The 12,392-nt window shown below is 38.0% G+C and overlaps 1 protein-coding gene across 2 annotated transcripts in view; it reads right to left on the minus strand.

Moving 5' to 3' along the window:
* LOC127652397 (protein shisa-9-like) overlaps positions 1–12,392 on the minus strand; it is a 293,861-nt gene that overhangs the window by 174,956 nt on the left and 106,513 nt on the right. The window contains exon 5 of one of the 2 annotated variants that reach the window (XR_007971701.1): positions 5,821–11,051. Coding sequence is in view for 1 of the 2 variants with exons in the window: in XM_052138515.1 (XP_051994475.1) it covers positions 10,588–11,051 (464 nt within the window). In the remaining variant the exon portion in view is untranslated. Of the gene's footprint in view, positions 1–1,605; positions 11,052–12,392 lie in introns of those variants that run through there. The other variant, XM_052138515.1, reaches the window with a different exon arrangement.

A 12,392-nucleotide genomic window follows, 5' to 3' on the forward strand; every position in this document is an offset into this window, starting at 1 on the left:
CCCTCAGACCACAGAGTGTTGATATACATTTTGACAAAGATTATTTCTATGCATTTAGGAAGAGGAGCTTGACCAAGCACAGAAAGGAGCAGATGCCATCAATGTTTTGGAGCAGGAAGAGCAAAAGTTGCCTTTCAACCCACTGGATATATTGATTGTCCTTGAAAATGAGCTGGCAACTTGGGTCAGTGCACTGACTTTATACCCTTCACATCAGCTACCCAAAGAAGCTGACACTTTTTCTTTCTTTTTTTTTTGGAGGTCATACAGTAAACAGTGTAGTAAATCTTGATGATGGTCAATGTCTGGCCAAGATGGAAGTCTAAAACATTACATAACATGGTTGCAGTTCTTGGTTTATTTCAACTCTAGTCAGATTCAGACGGACTTAAAAGAACTAACTCAGAAGACTAATTTGTTTGGGAATCGCATTGCACTGTTAAACGTGTGTTGCAAGCTATAAATTCAGTAGCAGGGCAGCACTGCCACTGACTAGTACAGCAGGAAACGCTGTCAAGAGTATTTTTCTATTGTGTTCTGCATTGGCAGAAAAATGCATGTTCAAGAACCGTTTACGGAACTGGAAGTTATCCAGTATTTTTTAAAACGGAGAACTCTTTTTATATGTATGTGTATATATATATATATATATATATATATATATATATATATATATATATAATATTATTTTTAGGTTAATTTCCAACTCTGGTGATAGAAACATTTATTAATGAAGACATTAACATGGAGTTGCATGCACAGGCAGGTCGAAGTTCTGGAAGTGACAGAAGTACTAAACTTCTGACTATGCATCTGTAACACATACACGCTTGCACTTGATTGTAGAACATTTGGTGACCATGTTTTGCAGACCCCTTGCCCATCTGAGCCCAACATTTATCTTCCATGTGTCCACCCCTCCCCCCCCTTTCTCCTTCTCCCCAAGACCAGTGATGGATGGAGCTGTAACTGGCTAGATAAGGGGGAGGCATTTGAGGGCGGAATTGTGTTTGTGTGTGTCCGACTCAGGCAGTCAAGAGGGTGGAGTGTAATCGTTAAATGGCCTGCATTCTCCATAGACATGGATATAGATGTGGAGTTTTGTGCTAGGGTGTGAATGTATGTGTGTGTGTGAGTGTGTGTATGTGTTCTTTATAGTGTCTCTCACCAGTGTGCTAAAGGGACCATTTACCCCAAAATGAAAAGATCATTTACATATAATGTCGTTTTAAACCAATTTGACTTTCTTTCTTATGTGGAACATAAAAGGAGAACTTTTGGACTGGGACTGGAAATTTCAAGCTTCAAAACTGGACACAAAAGCACCATAAAGGCATCATTAAATTGTTCCATATAATTTCTCAGTTTGTTATAGTGTGTGGTTTTCAGACCATTTAATTCTATCAGCCACTAAAATGCTAGTCGCAGCCAAAAGTTGTCTAAAAATCACCAGTTCCACTCTGATTGGCTGACACAGTTTCCAAAGTTAAATAATGTTTTATTTTTTTTTTATTTTCTTTAAATATATATTCCCAGAAATCGCAGATCCCCATCTGGCATTCCACAGCATTAATAATCAGAATCAGTCCAGAAGAGTATTTCACAATGCCTTTTATTTTTTAAACAAGTTTAAACAAAGAACACTTAACAATGTTTCTGTTAGAAAGAGATGCTTAAAAAGCTTTTAAATCAGTTTGACCACGTCTGCATGTCCCTTACAAATTGCGATCAGTGTTGTAGATTCAATTGGCATTATCTTTGCTATTGTGTCGGCATGGCTACTGTTGCCATCATCAGCATCTTTAATGACATCGCTGTCCTTGTTTTTATTAATAGCAAAATATGCACTATTATGTGTTCAGTGATTTCATTGCTTATAGTAAAAATTGTATTTCACAAGAATTATAATCTATTGAATAAGGTTTCTCTCATGCTAACAGAAAAAGCATTATAGAACTCCTTGTTTTATTGAACCATGAGATTTGAAGCTTTTCTTACTGGTATTTTAAAGTCTTTTAAAGGATAGTTCACTAAATCTGTCATCATTTACTCACCCTTGTGTTGTTCCAAACCTGTATGAATTTGTTTTTCCCGTGGTACAGTACACAACCAAAGATATTAGACAAAATGCCTCAGTCACCATTCACTTTCATTGTATGGAAAGATGAATGATGAAAATGATGCCTTTTTTAGTTCCATGGAAGAAAGCAAGTCATATGGCTTTGAACCAACATAAGGGTGAGTAAATGAGGACAGAATTTTCACTGGGGGAACTATCCCATTAAAGTCAAGCCTAAGCTTCCCATACATACAATTCTTTTAACTGTCAACAAATGACTTTTAAAAACCTTTGTACATTGTGGTTATTCCCAAACACTTGCAGGAGTTGAACAGGTCTTTTCTGCTTTTGAATCTCGACAGTCTTTCATGAGCTCTCTGCAGCACTCTGTCTTTCTCTTTCACCGTACTGTAAATTTTACTTCTCTGAATTATTCAGCAGCTGCTCAAAGTGCAACCAGACTTAAAGAAAAAAAAGAAGCATGGCAGATATGGAAATGGTGCATTAGACAAGCAAAATACTTGGAAACGAGAGGAGAGGATCCTTCTCCCTCCCTCCACCCACAGCTCTTCATCATCATGTACTCTATCATCAGTCTCTCTCTCTCTCTCTCTCTCTCCAGCCCCTTGAGACCCATATTAACTTGGATATCTCTGACAGCCAAGACTTGCACCGCCCACTGTGCGCACGGAGAGTAGAGAGATAGATAGATGGAGGAACAAACAGAAACAAGACAGTGACAGAGAGAGAAAAGAAAAACGAGAGAGAGAGAGGGAGAATACGATCAACTGTAACGTCATGTCTACACTGCAAGTGAGTGGTGCGTCAAAAACTAGATCGCTCTTGTTTATCAACAAAGCTATCTACGCTGCAGTGCTGCAATAGTTGGGGTTTGAAGAGCAACAGTGGCTGCCCATTTTTTCAGCCATCTTGGTTCAAGAAGTATTTTTCCCATGCATTTTTTCCCCATAGTGATTTAAAAAACAGAATAGTTTATAAAAGAGTTGTAAGTGATAAACCAAACCAACCAGCTCAGAAGTGAATCACAACATTGCAAATTTTGATTTGAAGCCAAAAGGTGTTTGAAAATTGGAGGAAAAGACAAAGGTACAGGATTGTGCGACTCTTTTTCTCATTGGCATGAACTACAATCACATGAATTATTGCGAATGACATAATCGAATGATATAAAACTATATTTTATATAAAAATATAAAACCAATGATTAAAACTGGTCGATTAAGTATAGTATAGCTTTCGTAAAAGTTGATGTACACATATGTGAACAGTAGGACTAAGTTGAGAAATGTGAAATAATTCCAATCTATCGAAAGTAGGATTTTTTTAAAACAAATTTTGTTATATTTCCAGGATTGTTGGTTATTCCTGTTTTTGAGACGTTGTTGGCATTACTTCAGAAATTAGCATAAGTAACTCTGATTCAAAGTAAAGGCCAGCATCATCCAATCACTGCCAGCCATGTTAAAATAAGATTATACATTATATATTCTGAATCTATGAACTGATTTCCATTATCCCATGTCTGTCAAACATGTTAAGTGGTCCAAGAATCATCTGCAACCGGAAACTGAACTTTTGGTCAGATTTTAGGCGTGAATGGACTTAGCTGCATAGGAAAGCTATAGGATGCTCCCTTGCTCACTATTTAGTGAATGACTTAACCTCCAGTGTGCTGTCTGTCTGCACTTGTCTCAGAACCAGGGCTGGACTGGGAAGAGAAATCGACCCGGGATTTTACATGGCAACTGGCCCTAAACTTGTTGAGAGGGGGGGTGTTCACGGCACGCTACGCGGCCGACACACCCTCTCTCCCGATGGCCAGCATGCCCCTGATTGGCCCAAAGTGTGTCGGCCCACCGGGAAAATGCCCAGTATGCCAGATTACCAGTCCAGCCCTGCTCAGGACTCTCAGTGTGATAATGCACAGTAAATAGAGGATTTCTACGGAACAAATGCACTGGAAACCTGCTCGATTGTGTCAATTGCTGTGCATCATGAAAGTGGGCGGTCACTGCAGAGCTCTTTTGATGTGCTTTGTTTGCCACAATATTCTGATTTGTGGATCTTTCTTAGTTTATAGGTCTGATTTTAAAATGTGATTATTTTTTTATTTTATTTTTTTTAAATGTAGTTCGAATAACGTGGACTGATGCTTTAACAGAAGCATATATACTTGAATAACAACTTTGGACCTTACAGTAGGTCTGTGTTTAAATGTTTATAAGTTATAGTCAAAATCAATTCCCTTGTGGGAACAAAGAATGAGATTTTTACTTCCAGAACCAGACTGAAAGTTTGTGTGAAGATGAAAGGCGACATATAAAGAGTTAGAAGAGATAGCTATGTTCTCAGTGAAGTAACATCATAATCAATTTACAGGGTTACATTTTTGGTGACAAGTAATGTATCTGTGCACACTGAAACCTAAGATGCTACGTGATATAACTGCAGCCAATCAGAACATATTTGATGTATAATATACAGTTGTGTGGAGCGGGATTTTGAGAGTTGCGGGCGGGGCCACCCAGCGTGAAATAGAAACCAAGCAATCATCAAAATGTTGTGATGCTCGTTGCTTTTCAAGGTTGTGGCTAGTTAAGACAAAAGCTCAAATTTACATTGAAGAAATTGATTTTATCACTCATCATGCCTGGCAATGAACAAATGCACAATTTGTTGGTTGCCTGGTTTCTTCTGTACTGTTGCACTGGGTAGCCCTGTCCAGTGTGAAATATAATTGGTCCAAAATCCCACTCCACATAGATGTATAAGCAACAAGTATGTTCTAATTTTCTGTGGTTGTATTGCAACGCATAGCATTTTCACTTTCATAGTGGACAAATTTATTTAAAATGTGTTGCCACCTAGAAGATCTTTGGGAAAGTTGCACACAAACAAAAATAACTTTACAATGTCAAATCTTCATATGTAGTTTGTGTACACACACATGTGTGTGTGTTGGTGTGATGGTGTGTACTAATGCTGCTTTATATTCACAACATATCCATAAACCGAGTTGGGGAGTAATGGAATACAAGTAACGGGAATATGTATTTAAAATGCTAAATATAAGTAACTGTATTCCACTACAGTTACAATTTAAATAATTGGTAATTAGAATACAGTTACATTCAAAAAGTATTTTGATTACTGAAGAGATTACTTTGCATTTTATTGTCATTTGTTTCATTTAATATTTAGTCCTTTCAGATGGAAAACATTTATACATATAAATGATGCGATTCAAGGTGCATTTGAACAGCTGTGAAACACTTTCTTATGATGTGTTACATTCATACGAGCAGACAGAGAAGTACGTTTGGAGCAGAAGAGATAGAAATGAACCGTGTGTAAATTGTCAGCTTTACGCTAAGCTAAAATGCTATTTCTAGCCATTTTACATGCACATGTTACCAGGCACGATCATATTTCTTTATCAAAAATATGATCCAAAATTCACATTGGATCATGTTAAATGTTTTTCTAGTAAGACCTTTGATATTAGGGCAAAAATCGTATTCTTGATAATAATTTTTGTATTGTTTTCCTGTAAAAATATCAAAAGATCCTTTAAACATGATCAATTTGATTGATCTTGTTTTAGAAACAACACTGCATAAGATATTTAGGTTTTTCAGTGAATGTATTTTTAACGTGTATAAACATTTATAGTCAAAACAACTGAAAAAATCCACCAGTGCTGAAGAAGTAATCAAAAGTATTTAGAATATGTTACTGACCTTGAGTAATCTAACGAAATACATTACAAATTACATTTTACAGCATGTAATCTGTAATCTGTAGTGGAATACATTTCAAAAGTAACCCTCCCAACCCTGTCCATACATTTTTTAACCCTGATGTATGAGAAGACAGGAGTATATAACCAGTAAACATGAAAATGAAACACAACAACTGAGATAGGAGATATTTCTCAATGCCAGTATTGTGTAAAAAACAAAAAAAAAAAAAATACTGGTTCTTTAAGTTAACAATTGAGCCTAATTAGTCTTCCTGTCGTTCTCTTAATCAATGATGTAACCTTGGGAGAGGGTAACTTTTAATTAGGATCAACCTGCAATTCTGTAGCTGGCTTTGGATTTCCTTTTAATGCTGGTAAGTTCAATCAGAGAGCAAGATCACTGATTCCAAATGTCTTTATCACTGCTGTGATAAGCTCTCACATGCTCTCTCCTTAAAAAGTTTTTTTGCATATACGTTCAGGGTCCAAACAAGAAATGTCCCTGTTTACTCAAGGAGGGAGCAGCTTTTTTTGCTGTGTTGGACAAAATGTCTCTTGTGTTATCTTTCGTGGAGCGGTCATGTAAGGTGATAATGCACTACCCGAGTTAAAGGATGCCTTGAAAATTCAATTGAAAACTGTTGGTACTACATCAGTACTTAAGGGGAAACTCTTGTTAAGAGCACATATTGTACCTCTTTTAAAAGCCCTTAGTAGATTCTAATTATTATTCAACCAAATTATACAAAGACAAAATGTATAGTTTAGAACAGTGCACAAGAAAAGAGTGTTCAAACGTACCACCAAACAAATGGAAACAATGTGATTCTCCAATATATATATATATTACATGTCTCTGGAGTGCTAAATAAGATGTCATTCAAGCATTGGTTATATTACATCTTTTAAAAATTATTAAATAAAGCATATGGACTATACATATAGCGCAAGATTCAACTATGGCAAGTCATCCTTTAAACTAAGGAACAGTTTACCCAAAAATGTTGTAATTTAATCCATTACAACTGCATATTATTTCAAACCTGGATGACTTTCTTCCATGAAACACAGAAGGATATGTTAGACAGAATGTTTAGGCTTAGTCATTATTTACTTTCATAGTATTGAAAAAAAAAAGATGTGATTAATATAGTGGCAGATGCTATTTGCACCCCTATTTCAAAGCTAACATACAGAATAGAGGCATCCTACACCAACCTTTACCCTTAAACCTACCCCTGATGCATGGATTTCAACTGGCTTTTTCAATAAAATAATATACAAAATTTTAACCGAGCACAAGGTGCTTATATTCAGCAAATACTCATTTTTAAATATCAGTAACAATTTAATCATTAATCAGCAAAGATTTCACATTAAAAAAAAACTAGTGCATGCAATACAAAAGCTGACATTTTTGGAAAATATTTTAAAATATTTTTCCATCAAGAAATGTCTGGAAACATCCACCACGTAGCCGCAAACATCTAGGACATTGCAGACAACAGGATTTTCAGCAAAATTGTTATGTTAATGATGCACAGGCTTCAGAAAATAGCGTATCAAATTTGATACAGGTAGCGTTATAGGGTTAACACTATATTACTGTAGTAACTCCATGGTTAAATGCATCAAAACTATGTTTTCCACCAAAATATATGGTTACTACTATAGTAAGACCATGGTTAATTTTCGAACAGATTAGCCGAGATTTTCGCAAAATGAGTAATACAATCTAAAAATGACTGATGATTAGCTGCGGAAGAAAGACATCCCACATCTGGCCCAGATGAGGAAGGAAACGACTGTGCGATCGACAGAGGAAATCATCCTTAATATTGATTTTTATTTATTAATATAAATGATAGTAAAGGATATATGAAGAGTGGAGACAGGATGGGGGAAAAAGGGACAAATGGCGGAATCAAACCCGGGTAACAAAAACACATTTACACTGCCATTATAGCCCATACCACTGCACAACACTGATGGTGCAGTTTATTGTATATTTCTGTGTTTCCACCAGACTATTTGAGTGCAAATAGACGCACTGAAAAAAGGAATGGTGACTGAGCATAACATTCTGCCTAATGTCCATGTAAGGAAAAAAAATCATACAGGTTTGAAACAATATAGTACAAGAGTGAATGATAGAATTTTAATTTTTGGGTGAACTATGCCTTTAAGTTAAGGAAGGTGTTAGAAGTGTGTTTAAATTCAGAAGCACTTCATCTTTGTGAAATGGTTGTCAACTGGGGCAGGCTTGACGCTGTTTCCAATTATTCTCACGGTACAAAAAAACACAACATGGCAAATAGTACATAAACAGTAAAAAGTACATCATGTATTGCTAAAGATAAAATGCTACCCAGTGGCATTCACATCGCAGGTAGAACACTTTAATTTTAAGAAGAAATCGGAAACAACAGTCATTAAGCTTATTGGGTGGTTTTAAAGAACCACTGGATAACGTCTTCACACTTTTCCGAAACTGTATTTGGAAGCAAACAACTGATATTTACACCTTGTATTTCTTGTGTAGCAGATGTGCATGTACTCAACCTAGTTGAGTGATTTCCATTATAGGTCATCCACAACCTCCACAGATGTAAATGGTTAATTGACCAATCCAATGTTACATTGAGCTAAAGTCAGAAATAAGATTCAGACAAGGTTTATTCCTGGAACTTATTCCTCACTTGATTCAGTCAGAGACCATGTCATGACCATCCGTAAGAGTGCTTTGACACTCTGGTTTTCTCCAGTCTTCTTGATCTTATAGCATACAATATGACTCCAGTTCAGGCCAAGGATCACCTTGGCATTGCTTGGCATCTCTGTGCCAGGAGAGCTGACGACTGTGTCTGTCCTTCAGGGTTTGGCCACAGAAACCCAATGCCACCCTGGAAGCATCTGCCACAGAGACAGAGCGAAGCATCTTTGTCTTGTTTGACTCGTTGTTCTATTAAACTCTATCCATGAACATTTCACACTATAAAAGTCATTAGAAGGCTCATGCATTAGATGTCAATAGCCTGTAAAATCTATTCTGTTGCTCACTTGGCTGTTCAAACAAAGGGAACTCGCTACCGTTTGGATGCACAACTGTTTGCTGGAGAAACAGGTTGTTTATTATGATTCAAAGTCGAGAGAGGTTACCATCAGACAATATACTCAGGCCTCCTTTAAGTTGGTAAATGGTGCCGTTTTCATGAAAGTCTAATTTTGCCACATTTTGTGGTCTCACCTCCATGTTTTTGAGCAAAAAACATTTGGATCTGAAAACCATCTACATCTTCTTTTGGATCCATTGTGGAATGAAGGACAAGATTGGAAAGCAAGAAAGCAAGATACTTAGTCTAGAGGCAACATGGGATATTAGAGTGGCTGTATTAGACATGTGCGGTCATCAGTTATAGTGCCCCTTGTTTTGTGGCATTGTGGTGACCAGGTGCCTGGTTGGGAACAGCTTGGTGCGGCAAAGAGGGAGTGAGTTTGGCAGGTCTGTGGATCAGTCATTTGGCTCCAGGCTGGAGAGGACCGATAGGCCTAATATTCCCTGGGGCAACCCCCAAGACATTTAATTCTCAGGTCTAGTGCTCTGAGGCTTCATGGCTTATACTCTAAAACTGATGCCCAGATTTTAGCACTGTCCCATGTGCATTATTAGTATGCTACAATAGGATTTACTTAGGTATTGCTACTGCATGCTAGACTTGGCCATACCAGCACTGGTTTAATAGGACCAAAACTTGCAGTCACCAAAAAGATAACTATTTACAGTACATTCAGAGAATTCAAAGGGAGCCAGTCGTTTCACTGGTAATGCAAAGGATACACATGGGAAAAATTAGCAAAGTTGTTTTGGCAGTGCTAATAATAACATTGGCAGACCATTTCACCTAGATGTGTTCTCCTGTGTCACTATGGCACTTTATCTCTGCAGGCGACTTTAGTTTCTGGCAATATTCCTCTTGAGGTCTATCAGTAGAGGATATATGCTCATTGACCTTGTCTGTACCTGTGGTGTGTCTCGAACAAGGTTTGGAATAGAAACAGCCAAAATAACTATGACTGGAGCGATGTTGTCTTCTCTCTGGATGTGCACCGGGAGACATTCTTCGACCTCAAGGTGTTGAAGTAAAGAGGTCAAGGGACTTTAATCCGTTTACTAAAATATCAAACCCTTGGTCCTCCCAAAATTTAAATCTCTGTTTCTCTCTCCTTCTGTCTCTCAGGACACCTTGGTTTCTCCACTGTCCTCTTCCTTATGCTTTATCCCTGTTATCTGTCCTATGTGTTCTGGAATTGTCTGAATAATATCTCACCATGTGACAGTTGCTGATGGAAGCTGACAGCACAATAGCCTTGTCTAGGAGGGTGTGAAAGATCCAGAGGTGCAGGACTCCTACCTTTGCTATCAGACACATGGGTCTGGGCAACAGGAGACATCGGACCGCAAAGGTTCCAAGAAAAACAGGCCAGATTGTTCAAGGAAAATAGGTTGACTAGGGAATCAAGGTCCATCCAGAATCCAAGCCAAGACCATGCATCATTTTCCTCCTCTGCTCTTGGTATTATAGTATGGTGAATAAATAAATCTAGTCAAAAACAATTATGAGGAAATATAATAATAAATATCACTGAAGCATATGTTCTGACGATTTCACATCCAGTCTAATCACAGTCATGCTAATCTGTGTTCTCTTTCTTCAAGATCTCTTTTTGTCCATCTTTCCAGGCCACTCCTGACCCCCACCCCCCCTCACACTGTGACTTCAGTCTTGCTGTTCGTGGGCAGTCCTTTGTGTTTGGGGTGGATGTGCGGAGACTGTCCATACCCTAGGGGCTGGGAGAACAATTCCGGAAGTGTCTCAATGCTAAACTGCCGCTTGGTGGAGAAGGCCTGGTGCCGACTGTTAGGTTGGGACATTGGTAGCTGTTGCTGGGCCATAAGAGGGACCTGGTGTTGGATGTGGCTCTTACTGGGATCCCAGGCTTTAAATGCTGAGCTGGTTGTGAGGGGGTGAGTGTTGGTCTTGGAGATCTTGTGCTTGGGGACTTGGGCTGATGTGATGATGGCCAAAGGAGTATGGACGTCTGGAGGGGGTAGGAAATATTTGTCTTTGTGGTGGAAAGTGATGGGTTGGAATGTTGCAGGTGAGAATTGACGATGTGTGTAGTCCATCATGGGGTAGCTCTTGGGGTAGTAGTTCCTAGCTGTAGTTTCTGCAATGGGAAAAGGTGAAAATTAAATTAATCCCATTAGTTGTCAATTCTTTAAAACCCATTATTGTGCCATTTCAGATTGACATACTCCATGAAACATACAAACCACACTACATGTATGTGTCACTGACATTGGCTGCTATATTTAGTATTCAGAGAAACTAATGAGTAAATCACCTGGAGCACAGGGTCATTGAGTGCAACATGAGAATGCTCTTGGTACTTTTATACCCTGAGGGAGCTCTGGTCATAGCCAACACAGTCAACATATTCATTATGAAAAAAATATGTACTGATAGTGAACCCAAGAAATTTCAAGTGAAAATGTATAGATGCATAGATACATACTTGTGACGGATGGTACAACAGATAACCAATAACGTTGATTATAGAATAAGAAGCATTAATTGTCAGGTACACTATTTACTTATTAGCAGGATAGGTTAGGCTGTTTTTTCATTTCTAGAAGGTTGAATTTGATTAGCATGTTAGCAACAGTTGACAGAGAAGAGTTAGCCTTTTTGCCTGTCTCAGTGAATTAGCCAATCTACACTGAGCGCTGCTAGCAGAATAGAGCCCCACTCGCTTCACTGCCTTCAGACATAAACAACCTTGCTTCACTTTTTTGCCATTTTTGTCTCCTTTTTTTTCATCCAGGCGTCCTGTATGGTCCCATCTTGCTACCGATTGAGTCAAATCCAATGCGTGAGGCAAACAGATGCTGACAAGGCACACAAGCGTGTAGCGCAATATCTGCGTGTGTATATGCGTGTGTGTTCTCTCAAATATGCAGTGGCCCCAAAAAAAGTGCTTGGCCACTTTTGGTCACTTACTGTAAGTCACACCTAAATATGTTGAAATGCCATTGCATTAGATACAAAATATCAAGCCAATTGGTTACAACGGTTACCATGGTAAAGGTTTTGTAATTAGTGGAAATCTGAACTGTGCATTGTACGATCCTTTGTGACTGCATCAGTATGGACGAGCACATTGTTTGTAGTTGTGCATGAGCAAATGTCGCTTAGTATTACAATCTGTTATCAAAATAAATCCTGAACAGAGAAATTACAACATAAGCTCACAGCAAAACCCATGTATCTACACTACACAACTTAAGTGTTTAGATATATGACAAAATGTACCCAACTGTGGACAGTAAATCAAGTGGTAATGTGCTAATATGGTTAGACATGGAGATGATCTTATATTCATCTTTTTATATCTTTAAGTGAGAGCACATTCATTTTCCTTTTTAATTTAGGGAGTGCTTTGATTTAAAATTTAAAGAGAGGAACTAAAGAATCAAAAGAGCAGACTTAAAATGTATTTCAAGCTTGC

The sequence above is a fragment of the Xyrauchen texanus genome, chromosome 12 (assembly GCF_025860055.1).
Source record: "Xyrauchen texanus isolate HMW12.3.18 chromosome 12, RBS_HiC_50CHRs, whole genome shotgun sequence".
NCBI classification, from domain to species: domain Eukaryota; kingdom Metazoa; phylum Chordata; class Actinopteri; order Cypriniformes; family Catostomidae; genus Xyrauchen; species Xyrauchen texanus.